The sequence below is a fragment of the Melospiza melodia genome, chromosome 6 (assembly GCF_035770615.1).
Source record: "Melospiza melodia melodia isolate bMelMel2 chromosome 6, bMelMel2.pri, whole genome shotgun sequence".
NCBI classification, from domain to species: Eukaryota; Metazoa; Chordata; class Aves; order Passeriformes; family Passerellidae; genus Melospiza; species Melospiza melodia.
Window position 1 is genome coordinate 70,412,324 of NC_086199.1, and position 24,279 is coordinate 70,436,602.

At 56.2% G+C, this 24,279-nt stretch overlaps 2 protein-coding genes across 3 annotated transcripts; one reads left to right on the forward strand and one right to left on the reverse strand.

The window, feature by feature from the left end:
• The first annotated feature begins 1,409 nt into the window (after positions 1–1,409).
• CHRM4 (cholinergic receptor muscarinic 4) lies at positions 1,410–16,685 on the forward strand. 2 transcript variants are annotated; one of them, XM_063158986.1, is made up of 3 exons: positions 1,410–1,482; positions 13,153–13,194; positions 13,679–16,685. In XM_063158986.1, exons 1-3 carry the CDS (start codon positions 1,425–1,427, stop codon positions 15,154–15,156), a joined length of 1,578 nt encoding a protein of 525 aa, XP_063015056.1. In that variant the 5' UTR covers positions 1,410–1,424; the 3' UTR covers positions 15,157–16,685. The 2 variants fall into 2 exon arrangements, with proteins under 2 accessions (XP_063015056.1, XP_063015057.1); XM_063158987.1 differs by lacking the exon at positions 1,410–1,482 and adding an exon at positions 8,775–11,102.
• Positions 16,686–16,999: 314 nt separating this feature from the next.
• Positions 17,000–22,091, reverse strand: MDK (midkine). The gene is made up of 5 exons (XM_063158988.1): positions 22,011–22,091; positions 18,643–18,726; positions 18,378–18,539; positions 18,118–18,279; positions 17,000–17,720 (listed from the first exon to the last, which is right to left on the reverse strand). Exons 2-5 carry the CDS (start codon positions 18,719–18,721, stop codon positions 17,695–17,697), a joined length of 429 nt encoding a protein of 142 aa, XP_063015058.1. The 5' UTR covers positions 18,722–18,726; positions 22,011–22,091; the 3' UTR covers positions 17,000–17,694.
• Positions 22,092–24,279: the final 2,188 nt, after the last annotated feature.

Below are 24,279 nucleotides of genomic sequence, written 5' to 3' on the forward strand. Positions count from 1 at the left end.
ACACCAGCCAACATTTGGAAAGCTTTGTCTTCTTGCTTCTCAAAGAAGGCAGGAAGGAAAACAAACATGAGTTGACTGAACTCACTAAAGAAATGCCAGAATGTGGCCTATGGTGATTAAAATAATGGTGGCGCATCTGCCTCCCTGCTGTCACAGGGGCTTCTTGGTGTGCAAAGGCAGCAGCACATGTGAGTGCCAAAAGGCTTTAACCTTTTCAGGGTGCAGATGCACCTGGAGTGGGAGATGTGTCATCAGAGAAAATTGTCTGAATTACCTTAACAATGTTCTCTCTGCTGGAATTCAGAAATATGTCTCCAACGGCGGGGAGAAGATACCAGTTTGCAGGATCTAGGGGAAAGAGAGGTCCAGTCTGTGAACTGGACACATCTTTAGAGGAGACATTGACTTAAAACACTCCCAGAGTCAGAGAGGTGTGAGAAGAGGGTGAGGGTGTGAAGGAATGGATGGTAGGAACCCATCTGCTGCTGTAATCGCTTCAAAGGAGGGTTACAGTGCGGCCTGTATTTGTTTATGTGTGTCTATACATGTGCGTGTGAGAGCCGAGCAGATGGGGAAATGATACCCGTGTGTGTCTGTGAGACAGCACAAGTGAGAGGCAGAGGGTGGGTAAGAGGGTTTAAAGAGGAGGGAAGGGGAAAGGTGTACAGGAAAGGGAAGAGTTTGGGTTTTTTCCCCTTTTCCCTTTGTTTATTCTTGTTTGACGCTTTCTCATTACCAGAAGGCAGACCTGGGGGACAGTCAGCCAGCTGCTTGTGGAACCGCCTGATGAGTTTTTTTTTTGTTCTGCGCGAACACCTCAGTTCCGAGTGTTAGCGACAGCCCGGCAGAGTTTTTGGGGACTGGGGAAGGTGTCGAGGCCTCCCTTTGCCCAGGCCGTGAGGGGCCCGGCTCGGCGCCTCCCTGCTCCTCGCTCTCTCCCGCCGTGGGACGCCGGTGCTCCCGGCGCTGCCGCGGATCGGGACTCTCCCCGCCGGGGGTGCGGGGGCAGCGGGGCCGGAGCCCGGTGCCGGGGCGGTCCCGGAGCGCTGTCCGGGGTGCTGCAGGAGCGCTCCCGCACGTCTGCCCGGCGGGGACGGGAGGCCGCATCTGAGACGGGGGGACGGCGGCGTGGGGATCGGCAGCGGCTCCCGACGGCGTGAGCCCCGCTCCTCCCGCCCCCGCCCTCGTGGCGGCGAGGGGGCGCACATCTGGGGGCGCACATCTGGGGGCGCACATCTGGGAGCGGGGGAGGGCGGGGGCGGGGGGAGGAGGCCGGGGCCGAGCCGGCAGCGCCGGGCCCTCCCCTCTCCCCTCTCCCCGCCCCTCCGCCGCGCGCGGCGCCGCCGGGACCGGGAGCCGGGACCGGAGCCGGGACCGGAGCCGGGCCATGCCAGCCGGAGCCCCCGCGGGCGCGGCGCGGCACCATGGCCGCTGAGAACCGCTCGGCGCCGGGCGGCGGCGCGCCCTGGGCTGGGCTGCCCGGTGAGTCGCTGCTCGGGGCTCCGTGTGCGCGGGCGGGGGGCGCGGGGCATCCCCCGCAGGGTCCGGGGGGGGGTCGGGCATGGCTTTGGGGTGCATGGGGAGGGGGCTCCGCACCCCCGGGGGATGTGGCACGCGGTCCCCCAGGAATGGGGGAAGTGTCTCTGCCAACTTTCCCGCATTCCTGCGTCTCTCCGGGAACGCCGGGATGCCCCGCGGGTCGGGACCCTCGCGCTGGTTCGCTGCCCCGGGATGTCTGGAGCCGTGCAGCCCTGCCAGGGACCGGGGTGATGTCTGGCACCCCCTTTCCCTGCTCCCATCCAAACCAGCAGCGTTCCCGGGATCCGCCGCTCGAGGAACCTCGGGTACCTCTTGTCACCCAGGAAACAGCCTTGTCAGCCCCCTGAGTAGGGAATACGAGCAGCCTGCGGCTCGGGGACAGGCACCCCCCAGGAGGAAACCCGGGACGGGGGTTATTTGCTCCCCTGGTGCCTTCTCTGGGAAGGAGACATTCCCGGACAAGAAACTACCTGCGCGCTTTCTTTGCTTCCCTCGCTGTTCCAGCAAGAGCAACAGGGAGAGGATCCCCTATCTGTTGGATACTTTGTCGCCATACTGGGCAAACCCCTCTGGCGCTTGTGGCCACCTCCCAGGACATGACTAGGCAGAAGTTTGCCCCCTCTTCACAGAGCCCTTTGCCAGACTGGGCATTGCAAGGGAGACAGATCTTGTCCACTCTCTCCCCCAGTGTGGATCTCGTCTTCCTTGTAGCCCTTTCTGGCCCTGTTGCAGCCCTGCTGCTGGTAATGGCAGAGCTGCCCCGTGCTCTCTGTTGGCACATCATGGACAAGGGTTGGCCAGCCACACCCTTCTTTCTTTCCAAAATAATACCATTGACTTCAAATTAGGGAACAGTTCTTATAATTTTTCTTAAATAAAAGCAGCACTGGCTTCTGTCTGACCTGTTTTCAACCCCTCTGGTTGTGCTGTGGATGGATTTTTCTAGCCAGTCTTTGGAAAGCCCAAGGCTAGGGAGATACTTCCCAACCTGAGGAACAGCTGGTGTTCCCCTGTGCCCTGCTGGGAGATGGGCTCTGTTTGAGCATTTGAGGGCTCCCTGCTTTATCACAACTGCCTTGAGTGACCTCCAAAGGTGGTTTGACTTTTGTCACAGCTTGCAGAGTGAGCAGAGGGGCTGGAAGGGTTGCTACCAATGCAGTTGGGTGGCTTGTTGATGCAGGCACTGTCTATCAAAATACTCAGGTGACAGGATCCCAGAGCCCAGGCTTTTGGTGAAACAGCACCAGAGAGAATGCTCACGTTGAAATCACAGGTGACACCAAGATGCTTTCGCTGTCTCTACTGCTGGGCACCACCTCCTGCTTCCTAACACCCTAACTCCTGTGATCTGAGCACCTGCTGCTGCTCTCCAGCCTGGACTAGGCCCCCATGAGACATCCAGCAAAGAGCAGGGCATCCAGTGGAGATCCCAATCAGCAGCCCATCCCTGTTCCCCCTTCGGCGGCCCTGGGTGTGGGAGGTGGGGATGGGTGCAGGGGTGGGCAGCAGCCCTGGTTCCTGCAGGAGCTGAGCCCCTGTGCCCTTGCTCAGAGTGGCAGCAAGTGTCCAGGGCTGCTGGATGGAGCGGCAGCGGCCCTGGGAGTGACAGAGTGGGCAGAGGAAAGCTGGCGGGAGAAGGAGGAGAAGGGCTACCAGTAAAAGTGGTTTGTTTATTCACACGAGGGGCATACCCATCTCGGGAGGTCAGTCTGTTTTCTTTCATAGAAGAGAAATGAACTGAAATGATTAATTAAGGCTGTGATCCAATTACTCTGAGTTTGCAGAAGGAGCATGGTTTTTCTCTTTTAACTGTCCCCACAAGCTGTGTCCCCACCCCATTGATGGGAGGTTTTGTCATAGTTGGGATTTTGTTGTTTTGTTCTTTAAAATTAAAATGACAAATATCTCCCCAGGACGAAAAAAAAGACAAAACCAAAAAAAGATAAAAACAGGGAATAAAAATAGTGAGACCAGGAGGAGCAGCTGATGCAGAGCAGTCCCTAGCATACCTTTGTGTTGTTGATGCTTTCTCTGCCTGCCCTGCTGAGCCCTGACCAGCAGCATCCACAGAGGAGAGGAGGTTTGGTGAGCGCCCGGCCGAGGTGGCAGATGCAGCTCTGCAAAGGCAGCAGGGGGATCACTTGTGAGAGGAGAGGGAGATGGAGGCTGTTTGCAAGGGGCTGCTGCTTTCTGCACAAACACTGCTCCTCTTTCCACACGGACAGACACACAGCAACTGTTTCTTGTGCACAAGCTGACCCCTTCTCCTTGGCATGCTAAGCCAGGGCTTTGCTGGGCATCTTCTGGAGAAACGGGCATTGTCCTCGAGCCAGTTGCTCCTCAGCCTGACGTGGGTCTATGCTCTTATTGCTCTCCAGTAAGCCAAGGGAGATTTGCTTTGCATTTCAGCATCCATTCTGGGCTGGCTCTAAAACTGCATGTTACAAGATGTGTTTTGGGGAGATATGAGAGTGCAGGACCTGACACAGCGAGGAAATGGAAGTTTTGGACCAGATCATTCCCATGTACTTCCTCTTCTCTCTTCATTCCCATCCCAGCATCCCCTGCTGACTGCTCTTAAGCCTGCCCAAGCACCAGCACCCACCACGAGTGGGCCAGGCCCCAGTGGGTGCAGTGAGGCTCCACACCCAGGCACTGTTGAAGCCTCTTCAAGCTGGTGATTGGAACCATGCCAAATACATCCTTCTTCTGAGGGATTTGTGTGACCAGTCAGAAAGCAGACAACAGCTTTCAGGAAAACTCATGTGCTCTCCTGCCCAGGGCCCTGGCAGAGCAGGCGGTGAGGGCCTGAATATCTGGCTGCTGTCTAACTCAGAGCCAAGTGGAGGAGTGTGCCAGCCTCGACTGTCCCCAGGAGCACAACCCACCATGACATCCTTTTAAGCCTCTAGGCATACAGTCTTGCTGCATCCAGACCCTTGAACATACCAAAGTGGACCCTTGCCCTGCATTCAAACAAATACATTTACTAAAGCTTCAGGGAGTTAGGCAATTCCTGGACTAATTAATCTGAGGCAAGTGTTCCCTGGTCAGGCTGATCCATGATTCCAGTATTTTGCTGATGCATGAACACGGGGCAAGGTGTCTCGTATACAGATCCTCCCCTTGATGCTTAGACACAGAGTTTTAGCAGGAGACACACAACCAGTCCCTGTTTCCCCAGCTAGAGACACCTGGGTGTCCTCACTCTGTCTGTCTGTCGGTTGGCAGCCATCCCACCTTCCCTGTGGATCGGTGCACTGGTCCTCTTGGGACTTTGAGCCAGGGCAGCATCATTTGACCTGTCTTCAGGCCCTGAGTCCCCAGCAGTGTGACGCAGCAAGCGAGGCTCTGCTGGAGATGCTGCCCAGCCCTCGCGTGCGGCGCGCAGCTGCTCACACCTTCGCCCCGGGGCTGCTCCCGGGACCCTCCAGAGATGCCTTCAGCCCTGAGGCTGCACCACACGGAGGAGGAGCTCCAGCAAAGGCTCTGTTTGTACCGTGTATGATGCAAGTTTGCGGAGAAAATTAACATCACCAGCCTGTCCAAGCCTGCAAATGCAATGGCTGTAGGCACAGTGCTTTGTCCCTCTGACGGTCCCCAGAACTGCTGCTGGAGGTCCTGCAAATCAGAGCATTGCTGTGACCCTGTCCCCATGATGCTTTATGTCCTGTGCAACGTGTGCCCCATTCCCAGTCGGTGCATGAGGCGGGGGCAGAGGTGTGTTCCCTTCCCGAGTGCCCTGATCCCTTCCCACCTCCCGCCCCAGCGCCAGGCAGGTTGAGGTGTGCGGCTGCAGAGGAACCTCTCCCACCTGTTCCAGTGACTCAGAGAGAGCTGGAGAGGGACATGGGGAAGCACCGGGCTGTTTATTTGTCTTCAAGAGCCTTCAAGAGGAGTTACATCCCAGGTCACTTGGTGAAGGAGGGGCAGCAGCTAGGAATTTTGTCCTTTAAAGGCAGAACTCGGTGCAAACCATGGAGCTCCTTGAGCTCAGCAGGCTTGGCCTGAGCTATCGGCATGTTACTGAGATATTGAGGGTGGCTGTGCTCCCCCAGCCAAGAAAGCCAGGCAGAGAAGCAGCCCCTCTGGTACCACAACTGCTTTTAAATCTAGCATATTGTATAGCACCTTGCAGCTTGGCAGAGGAGGCAGTGGGGGCTGGCACCGGGAGCCTCAGCTGGATATGTCTGGAGGTGAAATGTCATCAACAGGGTTAAGGCTCCTGGTGAATTTGGTTTGCATTGGCCAGTTAAGGGGTTAATGTCTTCAGCCTCTTTAAGCAGAATTAGATTTATTTGTCTGTGGGAAACTTAGCTGCAGTTGTGCAACACTGAGGCTGAAAACATGAGTCTGCAAACACGATGTCCCGGGCCCTGCATCTGCTCCAGGTCACAGAGCAGCTCTCCAGAGGCCTCCATGGCACTGTGCTTCACTACCCCTCACGTGCAGACCCTGCCAGTGTCGATGCCAGCTCCCAGTCCCAGGCAGCGTGGCAGGCTGCTTCTGCTGAGGAGGGATGAAGGTCCTTGAGGGATCTTGGCATGACTGAGATGGGAGAGTACCCGGCATCTTGCCATCTCTAGTGTCACTGGGGTAGTTTGGATCCCTCCTCTGCTGACAGTTACATCATGTGCAGTCCCAGATAAGGCCAAAAAAGTGCCTGCATGTGTACAGAGAGGGGTGGAGAGCAATGCAACCCTTCTGGCATCTGCCTTTGCCTGGCAGGCATGAATTGCCTGGCCTTGGGCCTGGCCTTCTGCGGCACTTAGGAGCAGTGTCTAGCATGGTGGTCTCTATGCTTCTTGCAGAGCTCAGATACCTCACCAAGGCCCATAAGTGATGCTCAGCTCATGAAACCCTCTGCTACTATGTGCAGTCCCTGTCCATGAGGTGGCTAAAACCCTGTGCTGTGGGGTGAGCAGCACTGCATCCCTGACTGTCTGAGCTGCATCCCCACCCTACGGCTCATGGGGACCTGGGGAGCAAAAAGGGTGAGGGGGCCAGCATGGAGGCCAGCCCCTGCCTTATTCAGCACCAGCACAACAGGCTGGGATCAGCATCCTGCAGTGAGAGAGGTGACTCCAGGCAGGGCTGGGCTGCCTGAGCCAGAGAGCTGCAGCCTACAGAGGTTCCCAGCTCCAGCACAGCTCCCACTCTGCCCAGCAAGGAGCTGGTGGGAGCCTCCAGAGAAGGCAACAGGGAGAGGTTTGCAGGCAATGTCTCTGTGTGAGGTCCCTCCTTCTAAGAAGATTTTCTTAGGATTTTCTCTAGAGGAGATAAGTAATGCCTCCCTGGCAGACCGAGACTATTCCCACCTCTATCCTCGCCATCCCTCCCCTTTTCTGTTGGAGGGATTTCCTACCTGCTCTCCTCCCCTGGCACTCCGACCCCCACATTTTCCATTCTGCCTGTCCATGCCCTGGCTCTGCTGCCCATCTTCTGCCACAGCTCCTCTTCCTCACTCTATCCCTTTGCTCAGACATCACCTCCAAATCCTCTGGCAGGTCTTGTGGCCAAATGGGGTCTCATATTTTCAGTTTCCTTTTTCATTAGCACCCCAAAGATTCCCATTTGCTACCTGCCCCCAGGAGCAGGGCTCTCTCTGTGTCTAAGCATCAAGGGGAGGATCTATATATGCAAGAACCCTCCATCCAGCAGGGTTCTTGCTCCTGCCTGATTTTCTGCCCTTGGCTCAGCTCTTTTCTCTCATCCATTGCTTAGCTCACTCATTTGTCCTCTCAAAGCCCTGTGGAGCTGCTCCATGGGGCAAGGGGCTCTTGTTTCCATTGCCAAGTCTTTAAAATTTCAGATGAGCATCTTACTGTTTGCTCCCTGTGGTGCCTCAGCTCTGGGATGAGTTACAAGCACGTCCCCCCTGCCAGAGCAGCGCTGCATCTCTGGCTGCCCGAGCTGCATCCCCCCTCAGTTCATGGGGCCCTGGGGACACACAGGGTGAGTGCAGGGTGCTGCAGCTCTCTGCATGAGGGCCAGCCCCTGCCTTATTCAGCCCCAGCCCAGGCACCTGGGGGGGCAGATCCCTGGCTGGGGGGGGGGCAGATTCCTCATGTGGGTGGTGGGGACCTGGCATGGGCACCTGTGGCTGTGTGGGGCCATGGCAGGGTGAGGGGGCTTCCCAAAAAGAGCCAAGTCCTTCCCCTTTGCTCCCAGGCAAGGCCTGTCCCTGGGGCAGGGGAGCTGCTTTTCTAAGCAAACAGCTCTTGGGTGCTGCAGCACTTGCCCCTCTGGCTCAGTCACTCCTCCACCATTGTCTCTCCCCCAGGCTTCTGGTCCCCACCACTCACCTCTCCCTGGGAAGAGCCCAGCTAATCCAGGCAGTCACTTGTTGCTGCAATCCTCTCTCTCCCTCCTCCTTCCTCTCTGCTGGCTGGTCCCAGAGCCCTTCTCGGCAGTGGGACCTGTAGCAGCAGCAGGGTTATTTCTGCTGTGCTGCCTTGAAACAGCTGGGTTCTGTTAAAGCTTCAGCCAGGCATATAAAAGAACATGAGCATCTCTCTGAGGCAGAGAGCATTAATGCAGTGGATGGGAAGGGAGAAGTGTGTCTCCAGCCCAGGCTCAGCTGGAAGCCCAGCACCTTCCTAGCTCAGGCACCAGCAGGGAGCTGCAGCCCTGGGGCGGCCGAGGGCACTGCGTCCCCCTGGTCCCGCTGTGCCGTGCCGCCGTGCTGAGCCCTCTCCCGCCGGGATGTTCCCGCCGGAGCCAGCCAGGAGGCGTGGGAGCTGCTGGGGAGCCGCCGGTGCCTGGGAGCTGCAGGCTGGGCACAGCAGGGTAAGGCTGGAATTCGGCTTGCGTGGCATTTGCCATGCACACTTGCTAGTGGCGTTCCACTGATAGGCCATTTATTTGGCCTGATAATTGGGTGACAGGAGGTTAATTAATTGTCAGAGTGACCAGTGTTCTGGTAGGCTATTTATAGGAGTGACCTTTCAATTACTTTTTAAAAAACACTTTCTCACTGGCTCGCTTCTTGTCTGGCGATGCTGCGGGTAAATGGCATGTGGCCCCTTACAGCCTGCCAAGGGCACATTAGGGATCCAGGCAAGTACAGGCACGTTTGGGCAGGGGGTGCAGCTGTGGCTGCCGTGGGATGCTGGAGCCTGCCGGGCTGGGCTCCACCTGCAGGAGCAGCTCAACATCCGCGGCCTGGGTGCGGCACCTCGGCTTTGCTCTGAGAGCCAGCATTAACCACAGGGAGCGCAGGGAGGCTCCTGGCTTGCCTGGGGGGTGGCGGGCTTGCCCAGCCTCAACACTCCCTTCTGGCCTGGACACAGCAAATTTTACAAACGTGATGCACAAACACACATCAGGCACGGGGGGGTTCCCTGGCCCCCTCACCTCCCCCTGCAAGCTGGCTGCTCCTGTGCTGCCGAGCTTACTGCTTCTCCAGCGGCTCCAGGAAAAGCTATCAGAGGTTCTTAATTTGTGGGGTGGAGGAAATTGCTTTGCCTCATGAGGACCAGTTGAATAGCAGAGGAAGAAAGAAGAATAAATTATTCAATGGAAAAATCAAATGCGCAGAACCCCATATGTTACTGACAAGAAACAATTCCTGTCCCACAATGGCTCAGATCTCCTCTGGAGCAGGATAAGGACTTCAGGGATCCATCGACCAGAGGGGTGAAAGCGCAGCCGCCAGCTGGAGCTTGAAGGGCTTGCCATTTTAATGCAACAGCTCCTGCTGGCCCCTCATCTCCTTTCTGTTTTTCTGGTTGTTTATTGTCTTCATCATTCCAACGCAGAGGCACGGAAGCAGACCAACACCAACCCTCCCCTGCCAGACATGGGGCCGGCTCTTCATCTTCTCTCATATGTTGTATTTCTAAGGTGCCTGTTCCCAGCATCTAGGAATTCTGTTTTCACACTCTGAGGGGTGTGAATCTATCAACCAGAACAACCCTTCACTAGTTGTAAAGTAGTGCCATGATTCAGGAACTAATTAACAGCTATTAGATAATGCAATTAGCGCCACAAACTGCCATCCTACCCTAAGTATACCTTTCCTTTGTGAGCGTGAGCCAGAAATGTCTAGCGTCTTCTGTTCCCTGTTTTTTCTCTCTCCTCTCCTCCTTGTGGTGGTGGCTGCACAAACTGCCCAGCCCCACATCACATCAGCAATCTGACCTGACAGGATTAATCCCGTTAAGACTTTTACCCTCTCTGCACTTTTAGGAAGGCCAAGACAGGCAGGGGGCTGGCAGTAGGGCTGCCTTGGCTCTTTCCAAATGTCACACCAAAGGTGATGTGCCCAGGCCCAGCCTTGGCACCCGGAGAGAGCAGGAGGTGATGTATACCTTCTCCTGGAATGTGCCTGTGGTGCAGGGGGCCACCTTTCCTCTCTCCTGGAGACAGGCAGCTCCCAGACCCCCACAGGATCCATTCAGCCAGGAGCTGACAGCCACAGCCCCTCCATCCTGTCCCTGGGCTCGAGGTTGCTTTCAGTTGTGCTGTTGCTCCAGACCCATGCAGGGCTAAAGCCCATTTCCTCTGGGAGCCGCTCACGCCCGCAGGTGCCCACTAAAGCACGGCTTTCTGTGATTCCTCTCCCTCCCCTGTGACATCTCCCTCCCCAGGCTGCCGTGCGAGCGTGGGGCTTGCTTTATGATGGGGTTCCTTGCAGAGCTCTGCTCGCTCCCAGAGGCAGAGACACGGCTTTGCCCTGCCTTGCACCTGCTCCCTGGGTATGCCCAGCCCTGAGGATGATGCTGGGATGGGGGCAGTGCCACAACAGGAAAGGAGACGGCTGGTGATGCCATGTGGGGCAGGGGCTGTGGAGCAGAGGGCGGCTGTGCAGTACAGAGAGAAGATGTGGGGAACACTGGGGCAGGAGGGCTGCTTGCTCCAGGAGCTCATCCATCACACGGGTGTGTGTAAATGCCAACCTCTCCCATTGTCTCTCTATGCCGTGCAGAGGGCAGCAGCTCCTTCCACATCAGGAGCAGCAGGGGCGGGAGGGAACTGACCCCTCCATCCCGCGTGGGCCGAGTGCTCAGTCACGAACGCAGCCCATGGAACACCAGCCTCCAGCTGCTGCAGATCCTTGGTCACAGGGTGGTCACCAGCAGTCCGTGACAGGGCTGTCTCCTCTCCTACCTGGCAAGAGGCTGTGAGGCAGCTTGTGGGAGCCGACGGGCTGGGAAGGCACATGAGGAAACAGCAGGAGTCTTCTGCTGTGGTCTCAGGCGTCACCCTGTGACAGAGCGCTGGCTTTGCTCTCGCTCTGGGGTTGACTCCTCACACAAGAGTGGTCACACCCATGATTGCCGGCAGCAGCGGAGACCCTGCTGTGCTCACTGCCCGCAGTAGTTGGACCCCACCCAAATTACAATTTTCTCTGCTTGGATCTGTGGCTGTGTGGGAAGGGAGAGGTATTTCCCTTGATGACACAATTGGTGATCACTGCAGCTGCCACAGAAGCTCTTGGACTGGAGGATGCTATCAGTAAAGAGTTGGAGTCTCCCAACGGCTTCGATGGAGAGGAGAAAACCAGCTGTAAATCACTGCCAAAAGTCTGAGGGAATTTGCAAAGCCAGTTGGTGTCACAGGTAAGGGTGTCAGCCCTAGGAGCCCTTCTGAAGTGCTCTCTCAGCTTTGTCAAGGCTTCTCTCAAACAGGGGATTGCCTTATTTTTCGCTATTAGGTGAAGGCTTATCGAGTCTAAGGGCTCAGCGTTTAAGCCCTCCCCCCCGAGGCGGCGGCTGCCTCTGCCTCCTCGCACCAGTTTGCAGCGCGACCTCTGGGTGGCATCCAAAGGCTCGCCTGAGGGGCTGCCGCGGCCTTTTCTCCCGCCTTGGGACACGTACAGATCAGCTCGGGCTTGAGATGGACTTTTCTTACTTTGGGTAACTGAGAACACAAGCCTCTGTCAAGGCTGATAATTAATTAGACACGCTTAGAAGAGGATGCCAGTTCAGGAACAAAAGTGAGAAAACTGAAACCCACATTTTAGCAGAGACGATGGAAAGGTTTCTTTTCAAGACTTTCAAATTCTTCTTGGAAGAGCTGGGGTAGATGTCTGCATGATTGCTAGCTTGTCTGATCAGTTTGATTAGCTGTTACAAGAATGACAGTTAAATCTCCCCATCTCACCAAAGTGAAGAAATTAAAACTCATTTCTATTGTACTGAAACCACCCCCTAAACTGCCATGATTATATATTTCTAAGCCATTTTATACACTTATCACCTCTTCTCACATCCCTGGCTGGGTGCCCAGGAAGGATGGCAGCAGAAACCTCTTTCCCTCTCCCTTGATGCGTCCCTTGTGCTTGGAGCTGGGTGCAAATCTCCAAGCCTGGGCAGCGCTGCCAGGCTTCCTCACCCCATCTGTATGTGGCATGTAGCACCTACCAAAGGGCATTGCTTTCTTTTAAAAGCCTTTTGTCTTCACAGACCTGCTTAGAAGATAATGGTAGGTATTTCTTTGTCCCTCACCCACTTATTTTCCTTGCACCTGTAAGAGGAGCTCCATCACTATCGAAGCTGTATCCTTTCTAATGCAGAAGCTGCCTAAATGGCTACATCAGATCCTGGCTTTAGCATCTCAGCAGCCACATTTCCATTTAATTACACCTGTATCTCTTTAGAAAGTGCTTAAATTAAAAACGTGGCTATTTGCTGATGGCAGACATCTCCTACCCTCACCAGAAATGAAAGACAAGGACATTTCTTTTCAAATACTTAAAACAGACAAACTGATCTCAAAGCCTGCCAGGCCCTGTTCAGAAGAGGTGTGTGTTAAAGGCACATTTATACATTCAGCAAAATCAGCTTCAGGAGTCCGGGGCATTTGGAGCCATCTCCCAAGCCAGAGACACACTGTGCTGAGCACTCCCACTGTGGGGACCCTCGCTGGCTCCTGCTGCTTTCCTGGCAGCAGTGCCCATGGGGCTGAGCCCCTGCCCCAGGCAGCAGGAGCAGCTGCTGCAAGGGTTGCCCTCGATGGTCTGGCAGGGTTGGAATGCCCCCAGAAGCCAGGGTGAGGCTGGTGAAGGCCCAGCATGTTTTGGAGGTCTGGATGTTGTGGGAGAGGCAGGTTCAATGGAAAGCTCTTCTCTCCTGCCCAACTCCCTCAGCGCCTTTGCTTTTCTTTTGCTTTCCAGGAAACTCCCTTTCATCTCAATACAGCACTTCTTGCCTATTGATTTTTTTTTTTTAAGGTCCATTCCACTCTTACCTTGGGTGATTAACTACAGGCATCTTGGTTTGGATGAAGGCAGTAATTCTGTCCATAATTCTCATCACTTTTCATAAATAATTCCGTGTATCATGCTGAGGTGTCTGACTCCACACTGTACATCTGGCCTGGGGGGCTGCAGCTGCACTGTGATGTAGGACTGAGGGAAGGGGTCATTGCTTCCCAGCATCAGTGACTGATGGCACTTGTGCAGCTCCCTCCCTTTCCTGAGCCTGCTGCGCTGTGCGCTGCGCCACACCAGAGCACCCACCTTCAGCCTTTCTTGTCTTTTCAGCATCTGTATCTCAGCAGTGTCACTCTTTGGGCAGGGTCACCTCTGTTGGACAGGCTGGTGCCCTCAGTAAGATGTTGTGGGATGCACACAAGATGTGGTGTAACTTGCTGTTTTCCTTCTCCCAGATTTCATCTTCCAGAAGGAGCTATTTGCTGTGAGAGACACAGGTGAGCTGAGCAGACCATGGCATGGGTTCTGCGGGTTAGGCCCCTCTTGGGGAGTGCTGTGGGGAGGTCAGTGGAGCATGCCTGGGGTATACCATCACCCTGCTCTTGTCCCTGGGGCAGGGCACTGGCTCCATGCTGTGCTGTTCTGGCAGTGAGTGCTGTATGTGCATGCCCCCTGGCTCTGCAGTCCTCTTTCCCCAGCCCTTTGGCTCCCCTTTGTGCCTCTCTGGGCCACACGAGGTTGTGACTGTCCTAGCCCCACTCCTGCTTTTCTCCCTGCAACTCATTTGCCTCCTCTACTGCTAAATAGGGACACAAAAAATGCCTCCAATGGACTCCTGGAGTGGCAGAGAGGAGTCCAGGAATGCCAGCAGATTTTTGAGCACTAGTCAACAGCAGTGCTGGCCTGGGAAACTGAGGAAATGCTGCCAGGACAGGCTGGCAGGTCTGATATTCTCCCTTTCTGTCCTTGCTCTCCTTGCAGATCCCATGCACAACCTCTCTGCTCAGCCCTGGCAGGCAAAGATGGCCAACCTGACCTATGACAACTTCACCCTGGGCAACCACTCCGAGGTGGCCGTGCAGCCTCCCACCAACTACAAGACAGTGGAGCTGGTTTTCATTGCCACTGTCACCGGCTCACTCAGCCTTGTCACCGTGGTGGGGAACATCCTGGTGATGCTCTCCATCAAGGTGAACCGCCAGCTCCAGACTGTCAACAACTATTTCCTCTTCAGCCTGGCCTGTGCAGACCTCATCATCGGGGTCTTCTCCATGAACCTCTACACGGTCTACATCATCAAAGGCTACTGGCCACTGGGGGCCGTGGTGTGCGACCTGTGGCTGGCTCTGGACTATGTGGTGAGCAATGCCTCTGTCATGAACCTGCTCATCATCAGCTTTGACCGGTACTTCTGTGTCACCAAGCCCCTGACGTACCCGGCCAGGAGGACCACCAAGATGGCAGGGCTAATGATCGCGGCCGCGTGGATATTGTCCTTCATTCTCTGGGCCCCTGCCATCTTGTTCTGGCAGTTCATTGTGGGCAAGAGGACAGTCCCTGAGAGGGAATGTTACATCCAGTTCCTCTCCAACCCAGCGGTGACATTTGGCACAGCCATTGCTGCTTTTTACCTGCCCGTGGTCATCATGACGGTGCTGTACATCCATATCTCCCTGGCCAGCAGAAGCAGGGTAAGGAGGCACAAGCCTGAGAGCAGGAAAGAGAGGAAAACCAAGTCCCTCAGATTCCTCAAGGGCCCCATGGTCAAACAGAACAACAATAATTCTCCCAAGAGGGCCGTGGAGGTGAAGGAGGAGGTGAGGAACGGGAAAGTGGATGACCAGCCATCTGCACAGACAGAGGCCACTGGCCATCAGGAAGAGAAGGAGACATCCAATGAGTCCAGCACCGTCAGCATGACCCAGACCACAAAAGACAAGCCCACAGCAGAAGTCTTGCCAGCAGGGCAAGGACAGAGTCCAGCCAACCCCCGGGTGAACCCAACTTCCAAGTGGTCCAAGATTAAGATTGTCACCAAGCAGACTGGGTCTGAATGCGTCACCGCCATTGAGATCGTCCCAGCTAAGTCAGGTGCCTCTAACCACAACTCCCTGGCCAACAGCCGCCCGGTCAACGTTGCCAGGAAGTTTGCCAGCATCGCCAGGAGCCAGGTACGGAAGAAGCGCCAGATGGCTGCCCGGGAGAAGAAAGTCACCCGCACCATATTTGCCATCCTGCTGGCCTTCATACTCACGTGGGCACCCTACAACGTGATGGTCCTCATTAACACCTTCTGTGAGACCTGCGTGCCCGAAACAGTGTGGTCCATCGGCTACTGGCTCTGCTATGTCAACAGCACCATCAACCCAGCCTGCTATGCCCTCTGCAATGCCACTTTCAAGAAAACCTTCAAGCACCTTCTCATGTGCCAGTACAGGAACATTGGCACAGCCAGATAAACTGGTACTCAGGGACCGTTTCAGTATCCTTATGGAAACCCTTCCCTTTGCCTCCTTTGCCAGCGGGGGTTCTTCTGCTCACCACTCACAACAGTGCAGACTGTGCAGTGATTGCAGAGGATGCCCTTCATGCAATGCTGACAAAAATCCAAGGCATTTCTGAGCTACAGGTCCTTCCAGTCACCTGGGCCTGGGGACTAGCTCAGGGAGCCAGGGAGAAAGCCAGAGGCAAGAGGAGATGTGGTCACCAGGAGCCCTTCCCAGCTCCATGCTCTTCAGATTGGCCAAATGGCATCAGTGTTTCTCCTAAGACTGGATGTACCTTTTTCCCCAGCTGACCATCTCCATGGCATCAGATCTTGTCTGCATGCAGATGGGCTAATGCTGGATGCTTTCCATTGGCTTATAAAGCGTTTATTACCCAAGAAATGAAAAGAAACCAGGGTCAAACATTGCTAGACATCTTGGACCAGGCTGACTCAGGCAGGCTAATGGGGAGTCCTGCTGGCCCAGGCAGGCCTCCTGTGAAGGCAGCCAAGATTGGACCCTAACAGATGTGGCAAGATGCTTCCTTTCCCTTGAGAGTGCCATCAGACATCCTCACCCAGGGTCCTGGGGCAGAATTTTTCCCTGGACTCTGGCTCTGCTCTCCCCTTCACATCCTTTCTGCCCTCAGACAGCAATTTGCTGGAAAGACAGACAGATAAACCAAGCACTTCACTCCTGGATAAGGAGTGTGAAACCCAGTTGCCCCCGACAATGATGGAAACTAAAACTGGAAAGAAAAGCCCTGGTGTGGTGCAGGACTTCGTTCCACAGCCCTGGGGGAATGGGGACCCTGAGTAGTGGGCAGCAGTGACTGTGAAAATAACTGTCCTTGGGAGAGACAGGGGGGACCTGGGGGTCTCAGAAGGGTGGGAAGAGGGTCTGCAGTGTGGCCAAGGGGCCCTGTGTCTCATCTGGGCCGTGAGCAGGTCCCCGCTCTCCCTGCAGTGGGTGTGGGAGGCCTAATGCATGGCTCTGGAGGCAGGAGAGGATGACGGTGGCCTCCAGCCCCCTCATGCCCTGAGTGCAGGGGGCTCCTGCAGGGAGGCTGAAGGAGCTGGTTGCTGAGCTTTGTTCATAGATGTAACGCTGTCATGGGTGTTGTGGCAGAGGCCCCAGCATGCGGGCTCCAGCCAGCGCCTCCAGCCTCCTCCCAGCCAGCCCTGTGTGCAGCCCAGAGCACCCTGGGGCTGCTCCCCAGCTTCTCCCAAAGCCGGGTGCAAGCCTTCTCCTTGCAGCCAGGTGCAGGCAAGGGATGGGATGGGGCCGCTCTAGCACTGGCAAACTCTGTGTCCGTATGTCCTTCCTGTCCTCATGCCAGGGTGCAACCTGCAGAAAGGCTGCCCCAGCCCGGATGGGAGCCCCTCCATCACTGCCTTTAGGGGTACCCAAAATGCCTGGTGGATTTCTGGGTATTTTTAAATGGTTACAACTGCAGCCCAACACACCCCAAGACAAATAAAGACCTTTGACCAGGAAACTAATGTCCATGGTGCGAGGAATGAATGAGTCATCGCCTGGGTGGCTCCTTCCCTGCTTCCCAGCATCACCCACTGGTGACATTTCCTGCAGCCCATCCCTTCTGCCAAGAGTAAGGGGTGGCAACCAGAAGTGTTGTTACAAAGAGGCTGTGAGGGGTCTGGTGCTTTGTCCAGGACCATGTGCATGTGGCACCCAGGCCAGCTGCATGGTAACTTCACTGCTGGCGCCAGTGGGGTCAGCAAAACTGGGGTTTGCTGGGGTTTCCAGCACAGCAGCACCTTGTGGGGACAACAGGGGAATTCTGATACTTTTTAAAAAAAAAAGATTTTTATTGGAAAAGAAAAAGAAAAATTCCAAAAGGAGAGCTCCCACCCAGCACTGGTGTTGGCATGGCAAAGGCAGAGGGACTGCAGCCCCAGCATGGACACACATGGTTACAAGAGAGGAGACACAGTTGCTTCTCAGGGTGATGGTTGTGTTTTCCTCAGTTGCTCTGGGTAAGTCATGCCCCAGCCAAAAGGATGCTGAAATAAACCCCCTGAGGTGAGAGCAGTCCTTGAGTGAGAAGCTTCAGTGATGGGGTTACTCGGGCATTCAACGCCCAGCCCTTCCCTCTGGCACTGGTACCTGGTGGAGGAGCAAGGAGGCTCCTGGGCTTGCAAAAGTATGTGCTAAAGGCAACTCATTTGTGCTGGAGGGTGGAAAAATGTGTGTTCCATCCCAGCTCTCTGAGCACATCCCAGTGAACCCCAACAGCAGCCCAGAGGAGGTGAGTAGGATGCGTAGGTAGTGCCCATGGGGCAGCAAGGAAGGAGGCAGCCTATCCTGCAGGGTGGGTGGGTTTGCTCTCTACAACACTAATGATTAAAACAAGGCATCTCAGTGAAAGAGGAGGTCATGGGAAGGAGTAAGGAGAGGAGGAGGAAGACTGTAGTGTGGGCCAGCTACAGCTGGACATCCAGTCCTGTAGGCACCGTGTTGAGGGGCCGATGAGGACGCTGGTTTCCTGCTCTAGTCCTTCCCCTTGCCCTTCTTTGCTGCATTCAAGAAGCACAGGAGACAAAAGTTAGTGCATGTGCTGGCAGCTCACAGTCCCCCAGACACTGCTGTGGTAGAAATGTAGCCAGCATGGCTGGCTGAGCACTGCGCAGTGGCTGCGTCCCTGCAGGCAGCCTCCTGCCATGCCAAACCACCTTTTGTACCAGTCCTAGTGAGGAGAGCGGGGAATCCCCATCCCACCAAAGATGGCAGTGGTTTGTGGGGCAACCAGGGTTTTTCCTAGTAGCACCTCCCACCCTGCCAGCAGCTGGACTTCACAGTGCAAAGGAAAGAGCATCCAGCAAAGCCAACCCCAATAGGCCAAGGTACCTCTGAAAAACCCCTGGGCAGGGTTGCCACAGGACCCTTCTGGGGACACGAGTGGCGGGAACTGACCTTTGGACTTTGACTTGATCTTGGAGGAGCAGGGCTTGGTCACATAGACAGTCTCCTCACACTGGGCATTGTACAGGGCCTTCTTCAGGATTCCGGAGCGAGTCTTCAGGCCAGTCTGAGCACTGCAGCCTCCCCAGCTCTCAAATTTGTACTTGCAGTCAGCTGGATGAGAGGGGAGAGGCATCAGAACTAGCCAGGACCTGGTGGGACATTAGCCCTGGTCACCCAGCACAGGGTGGTCCCCACCTCCATGTACTCACCTCCAAATTTCTTCTTCCAGTTGCAGGGGATCTTGCACTTGAGCTTCTTACTCTCACCTTTGCAAGTTCCCTCGCGGTAGCCCAGGCCACAGTCCTTACTGTTGGGAACACAGGGTCCCCAGCGCCAGTCCTCGCACTTAGAGCCATCCTTCTTTGTCTTTTCTGTGCAGAAAAGTGGAGTGGAGTGGAGTGGGTGCTCTCTGCAGGGACAGGGGAGCGTGCCCCACTCTGCCCCACTGCCCCCCTGCCCCGGGCTGCCCCTCACCTTTCTTGTTTTTGCCAGCCTCGGCGGTGGCGGCCACCAGGATCAGCACCAGGAGGAGGAAGAGACTCCGAACCTGCATCCTGCCTGTGGAGGAAGGAGAGAGTTGGGTGGGTTGGGGGCTGGGGTGCAATGTGGTGTCGAGGAGGGGCATGGTGGGCTGTGGGCAACCTGTATAGGACAGGAGTAGCACACACTCACCTACATGCATGTGTACACCCCTGTGCCCTGCTTGGTGCCACCCAGTAGAATATGTTCACTAATTGCAACAAGAAGATTAATTGTGTACCTCAACAACTGCCTCCCACCAGGGAGCTGCAGGGCTGAGAGATTGTTCCCACCCCTGCAGCCACCCCAATGCCCTGAATGTGGTCGAAATGCTCTCCATGGGAACCCCACAGCCCACATAGCATCTGGGGAAGGACATACAGTTGCCAGCCCTTACCCTCATATTTCTGTGTGAATCCTCTATCCATGACCCAGCAGGCTGCTGCCCCGTATCAAAGAGCCTTGGGGCCAGGGAACACAGCTCCCACAGTACCTTACTCCAGTTCCAGAGGATGCCAGGGAGAAGGAAAAAAGCCCAGGAAAACAAACCTGCTTTCATGAGAGGTCTGAAAGTTATACCAAAAAGAAGCATCCACCAATGTGGGAGCTCATTGGAAGGATGGAGCCTGCTGCCCATGCCACCCATGCATGCAGGGGGTGAGCAGGTGTGCACACACCTGGGAGCAGGTTGGGGACAAGGGCGCACACATAAGGGTTCCGCTCTGGGGATCGAGCCCTGTCCCCCTGCCCCGGTGCCCTTGGACCATGTGATGGCTCCTCTCTGGCTGCCACCACAGGACTCTGGGGGATGGTGCTGCCCACACTGGGCTCCCAGATCCTGCTGTCAGTGGGAACAGGAGTGCAGGCATGCAGAGCCAGCATTTGAAATCTGGAGACACCATTCCTGTTCCCTCAAAGCCTTCTAAGATGCCACCCATATCTGTGTGGCAGCAGCCATCCAGAAAATACACGGCACCTGCCCTGACTCTGTGATGGGCTTTGCAGAACTGGGCTGTAGAGGACAGGATGAACCACAGGCCCCAGGGGACATCAAGGAAGAGAAGAGCCTGGGGTCAGCATTTGATCCCTCCCCTGGGCTCCCTGGGCAGCATGCCAGAGAGAGCAGCATCCCACATTACTCAGGGTCCGGTGCATTCACCTTTCATGCATCCGCCTCCAAGCTACCAGCTTTGCTCTGCATTGAACTGTCACAGGGAATTACACAGAGTGGCTGGCTGAGGGCACAGTCGTGGGGCTGAGATCTGCCTTCCCCCTCACCCAGCCCGGCTGGGAGCCATCCTGCCGAGCACAGCACAGCTCAGCTCTGCTCCCACCCATCTGCCTTCAAAGGGGACAAAGGCTCAGCCAAGATAGGCAGGTTACAGATGACAAGGCTGGAGCTGAGCTGACTTACACACATGGCTGTCCCACTTTCTGCAGCGGCTCTTAGGGGCTAGCTCCTCTGACATCCACATTATTCACACCATCACCCTGGTTTCACGTGTTCTGTTAACTTCTCCCATCCTTTGCTGCAGAGCATTTCCCTGTGCTCCTTGCACCTACCTCCCATCCCTCCCACCAACATTTTGCTCAGGCCCTTCTGACATGGTCTTCTGCAGGGCAGACAGCCACAGCTGCTGTGCTCATCCCTGTCTCACCTCCAGGCATGGACTCCCTCTGTTTGCCACGGGCACAGTGGGGCCCTGCCCATATAAATGGAGGGATGCCAGAAGGATACACTCTGAGGAGGTGACCAGCTACAGCCCCAGCCACCCCTGAATTTGCTCCCAGGCTCAGCCCAGCATGTCAGCTTCCCCAGGTGCAAAGGTATGCAGGGACCTTCAGTCGTCCTAAAGCATTCATAAGGAAAAGGGAGTGCAGTTTTCCAACTGGTTTTCCAAACAGCCAGGCAAACAAGAATTTTTTCTGGCTGGGCTGACAGCACCTTCAGGCATGCTCGCACAGCCCTACTCCTCCTGTGTCCCTGCGGGGCCCTGGCTTCTCTCCTCCTCAGATGCTGGCTGGCTCTCACATAACATCAGCCTCTCTTCTCCCTTCCCCCTACTCCAGCTGCTCAGGGTTTTTATGATCTAGATTAGCTCTAAAAAGAAAAATGAAATTATCTGGTGAAGCTGAAGCTCTAAAAAGAAAAATCACCTGGTGAAGCTGAAGCAGAGCTCAAATACCCACTATTTCAATGGGAAAGCTTCGACCTCTCTCCGGACACCGTTCCGGGGCAGGTAGTGCCATCGACTTCTCCTAATGCGGCCCACACATCCTCCGCAGCTCCTGATCCCGCAATGCTGACCCCATGCGCTCCCGGGAACGGAGAGGGGCCGGGCTGTCCCCCCCTCACAGCCCTTGTCCAGAAGTGGGACCTCTCGGCTGGGCTCAAATTGCAGCTGGCTCTGGCGGCGGTGGGCGCAGGGCTGCGGTCCTCCCTCTGCGGGCTGAGCTGCTTCCCAGCCTCCGGGCAGGCAGCCCGGCACCCGAGGAGCCAGCCCAGCGCCCGGGAAGCCCGTGGCCTGGAGCGACAAGCACCGCCACAGTAGGAAGTTCCCTGCTGCCTGGAAAGGGGACACCGAGCGTGTGGCCGTGAGCCAAGGCGTTGGCACGGCCGGGAGGCTTTCCTAGAGGCGCTGAGGGAAGCACGGGGGCTGTGGGGCTCTCCAGCAGGCGGCCTCACCTTCCCCTCGCTGTGAAGAGAAGGTGCTCCAAGGGAAAAGTGTTCTGCCCCAGCGCTGAGGGCAGAGAGAGGAGCAGGCAGCGCCCTTCCGCACCTCTGCCCTCTGCTCCCTCCTCAGGGTAGATGCTGTGCCGAGAGCCCCGTAGAGCCTTTCCCTCGCCCTCCGGAGAGGCGGGCGGTGGTCGATCCCTGCTCCGGGGCGGCTCCCCGGGCTCCGATCGGAGGATCTCCACCAGCTGAGTTCTCCCCGAACCAGTGTGGGGTGCTTCCCCAGAGGAATGGGGGGGTAGGATACCGGGCCACTGACTCAACCCGTCTGCTCTCCGGGAGCCCTCACTCCCTACCGAACTCCTTCCTTCTGCATCTCCAGGCTCTTCCGTGGCTCCTCTCAGACGATCCCGCACCGGGGGGGCACCGCCCCCCGTCCTTCGGCCCCAATTGCCCTTTTCTGCAGGTCCTCCCCAGCCGGAGCCTATCCCCCACCCCGGCAAAGCCCCTTCTCGCTCCGGAGAGCCCTCAGCCTGGATGACTGCCGCCTCCCTGGGGAGGTGACGGGCGGTCGCCGCTGCCTCGCCCCGGGCGCCCATCTCGGTGGGGCCCGACCCCGAGAGCTGTGCGTGTGCGGGGCCGCACTCACCTGCGGAGCGGAGCGGAGGGCGCGGAGCTGCTGCCTTTGTGTGGCGGCCGCGTGCGGAGCCCCGCGCGGCGCACAGCGGCCCCTGACGTCGGGCTCGGCTGGCAGCAAAAAGGTGGGTTTTTAGCCCAAAACTTCTGCAAGCTCCTCCTCTGCCCCCCGGCAGGCACAAAGGCAGGCGGCGGAGGGGCGGCCCGGGGGTAGGCTGGCCCCTCGGCCGCTGGGGCGGGGGCAGCCGGGGCCCCTCGGGCGGGGGGGAGCTGGGCCCGGGCACCATCAGGTCCCGCGGGGCACGGCTCCTGTCCCTTGTCCCCTCTCATCTTCCTGCTGTGCTCTCCAATCCGTACCCGCGGTGCGGTACCAGGGAACCTGTGCGGGTTCAGGTGACCATGCACCCCAACATCAACGAGTGGCCAAGGGTGCACAGCTGAACAGCCGAGGAGCGTCTCCCCTGGGGGCTGCTCCTCTGAGTTCCGATGGAAGCTGGCCCCGGGGACATCCCCGCACCTCGGTGGAGTAAAGGGAACCACCCTGTGTCTCTACCAGCGCCGTGGATGCCTCCTCCATCAAGGCCACTGGCATCAATGGACAGACCTTTTGTAATCTCTGCCCTTTTCACCCTTCTCTGGTTGCTCTGCCCCTCGTGGGAAGTTGCCAGAAAAAGGGTACATCACTTACATACTGCCCCAAGCATCTCCCCAGTTCCGTCCCTTGTGACCCCCCTGCCTGTCCCCAGCTCAGACGTGCTGCAGCCCTTGGACCAAGCAGTGGTATCTGACTGCTGGTGGGGGATGAAAAGGACCATGCAGATGTGACCGCTCCTTTCCCCATCCACCACCTTTTCTTGGGAGGTGAGCAAGGCAGCAGCAAAGCCAATTCCTTCTTGGAGTTAGCAGCCAGAAAGGAGAGTGTCATGCAAGAAAAATGGGGCTCTGGTAGGGAATGGAGTCATTTCTCCACCTCTTATCCTGGAAGAAGTCTGCTGAGAACAGGGCTGCCACAGGTGGGGTTGCAGGGCGGGGCTGTTTTTTATGAGCTGCTTCGAAACCAGGAATCACTTTCCAAGAGAGTGCCACATTTAATTGCTAGACTGCCAGCAGTTTCCTAAACATCTGCAGAGGTTTTGAGGAGAGCTGGTAAATGTGGGAACATGTAATCTCCCCTTCCTGCTGCACACACAGCAACAGGTACTGCTCTGTGTAGTGAGGGATGGGGAGATGCCAGGCTGTAGATTTGAGTCCAGGATGCAGAAATGGATCCTGATAGCTGGGCAGGTAGCAAAGCCAGTAACCTCCCACCATTGCTAGGCCTTTAAACTCAATCTGAAGAAAGCTGCTGAGACAAACTTCAAAGAACAAAAGAAGGACCTAGGTGTACATCAGGTTTGCACGTCTGAACCAGGAGACTCTGATGAGCAAAGCAAGGCCTATAGAAATGTAAATGTTAAAGAACTAGGTGTGGTGCAAGCACTGCTGCTTCTCTTCAGTTGTTTCTGGCCAGGAGCTGAAGATCTCGCTGGAGTCCCCAGGGCACAGCAGCATAAGGTACAGTGAAGCCCTGTGTGGATTTTCACTCGTTCCAGGGGACCAGGAGACAAGTGCTAGCTATGTGAGAGAGCAGAGATGCATTGGTGCACATCACTCAGCAGTGGCTGTTCTTGGTCCCTTTGGACTCCTTCCAAAGCTCAAATTAGCAGCAAAAGGCCTTGACTGCAGAAAAGAGACCGAGGAAAGGAGGAAAAAAGAGGGAGTGTGACCAACCCAGGTGCATTTCCCTGCAATTGGTTAACTTGAGCTTTTTAACTTGAGCTCTTAAAATGTCACAGTCTAATTCATTGCATATCAGCTCTGCATTTTCCATCTCTGGTCAAAGCCTGGTCCTTCGGGAACTGGTAGTGGATGTTGCTGCAGTGTCAGTGCAGGCATGCAGCCATGCATGGGAGAGGAACGATCTTTTCCTTGTTGAGGTGTATGCTAGGTAATCATTAACAGGGCCCACTGCTGTCACCCCAGCTCTGCTTAGCTGGGGCTGGGCTTGCATTGCTTTCTCCAGCCTGCACACATGCCTACACCCCCAGGTGTGCTTCATCCCACAGGAGGGCAAACAGACCTCTGAAGCCCCAGCGCCTGACTGAAAAGGAGAAAGAGGAGATGTTGACACCCTTTGGAGAGAAGGGCAGGACTCTGCCCCGAAGGTACACTGCCCCTCTTCCAACACTCCTCATCAGAGTGATCACATAGCAGGACTGCTTTTCTTCCCCACGGTATATTTG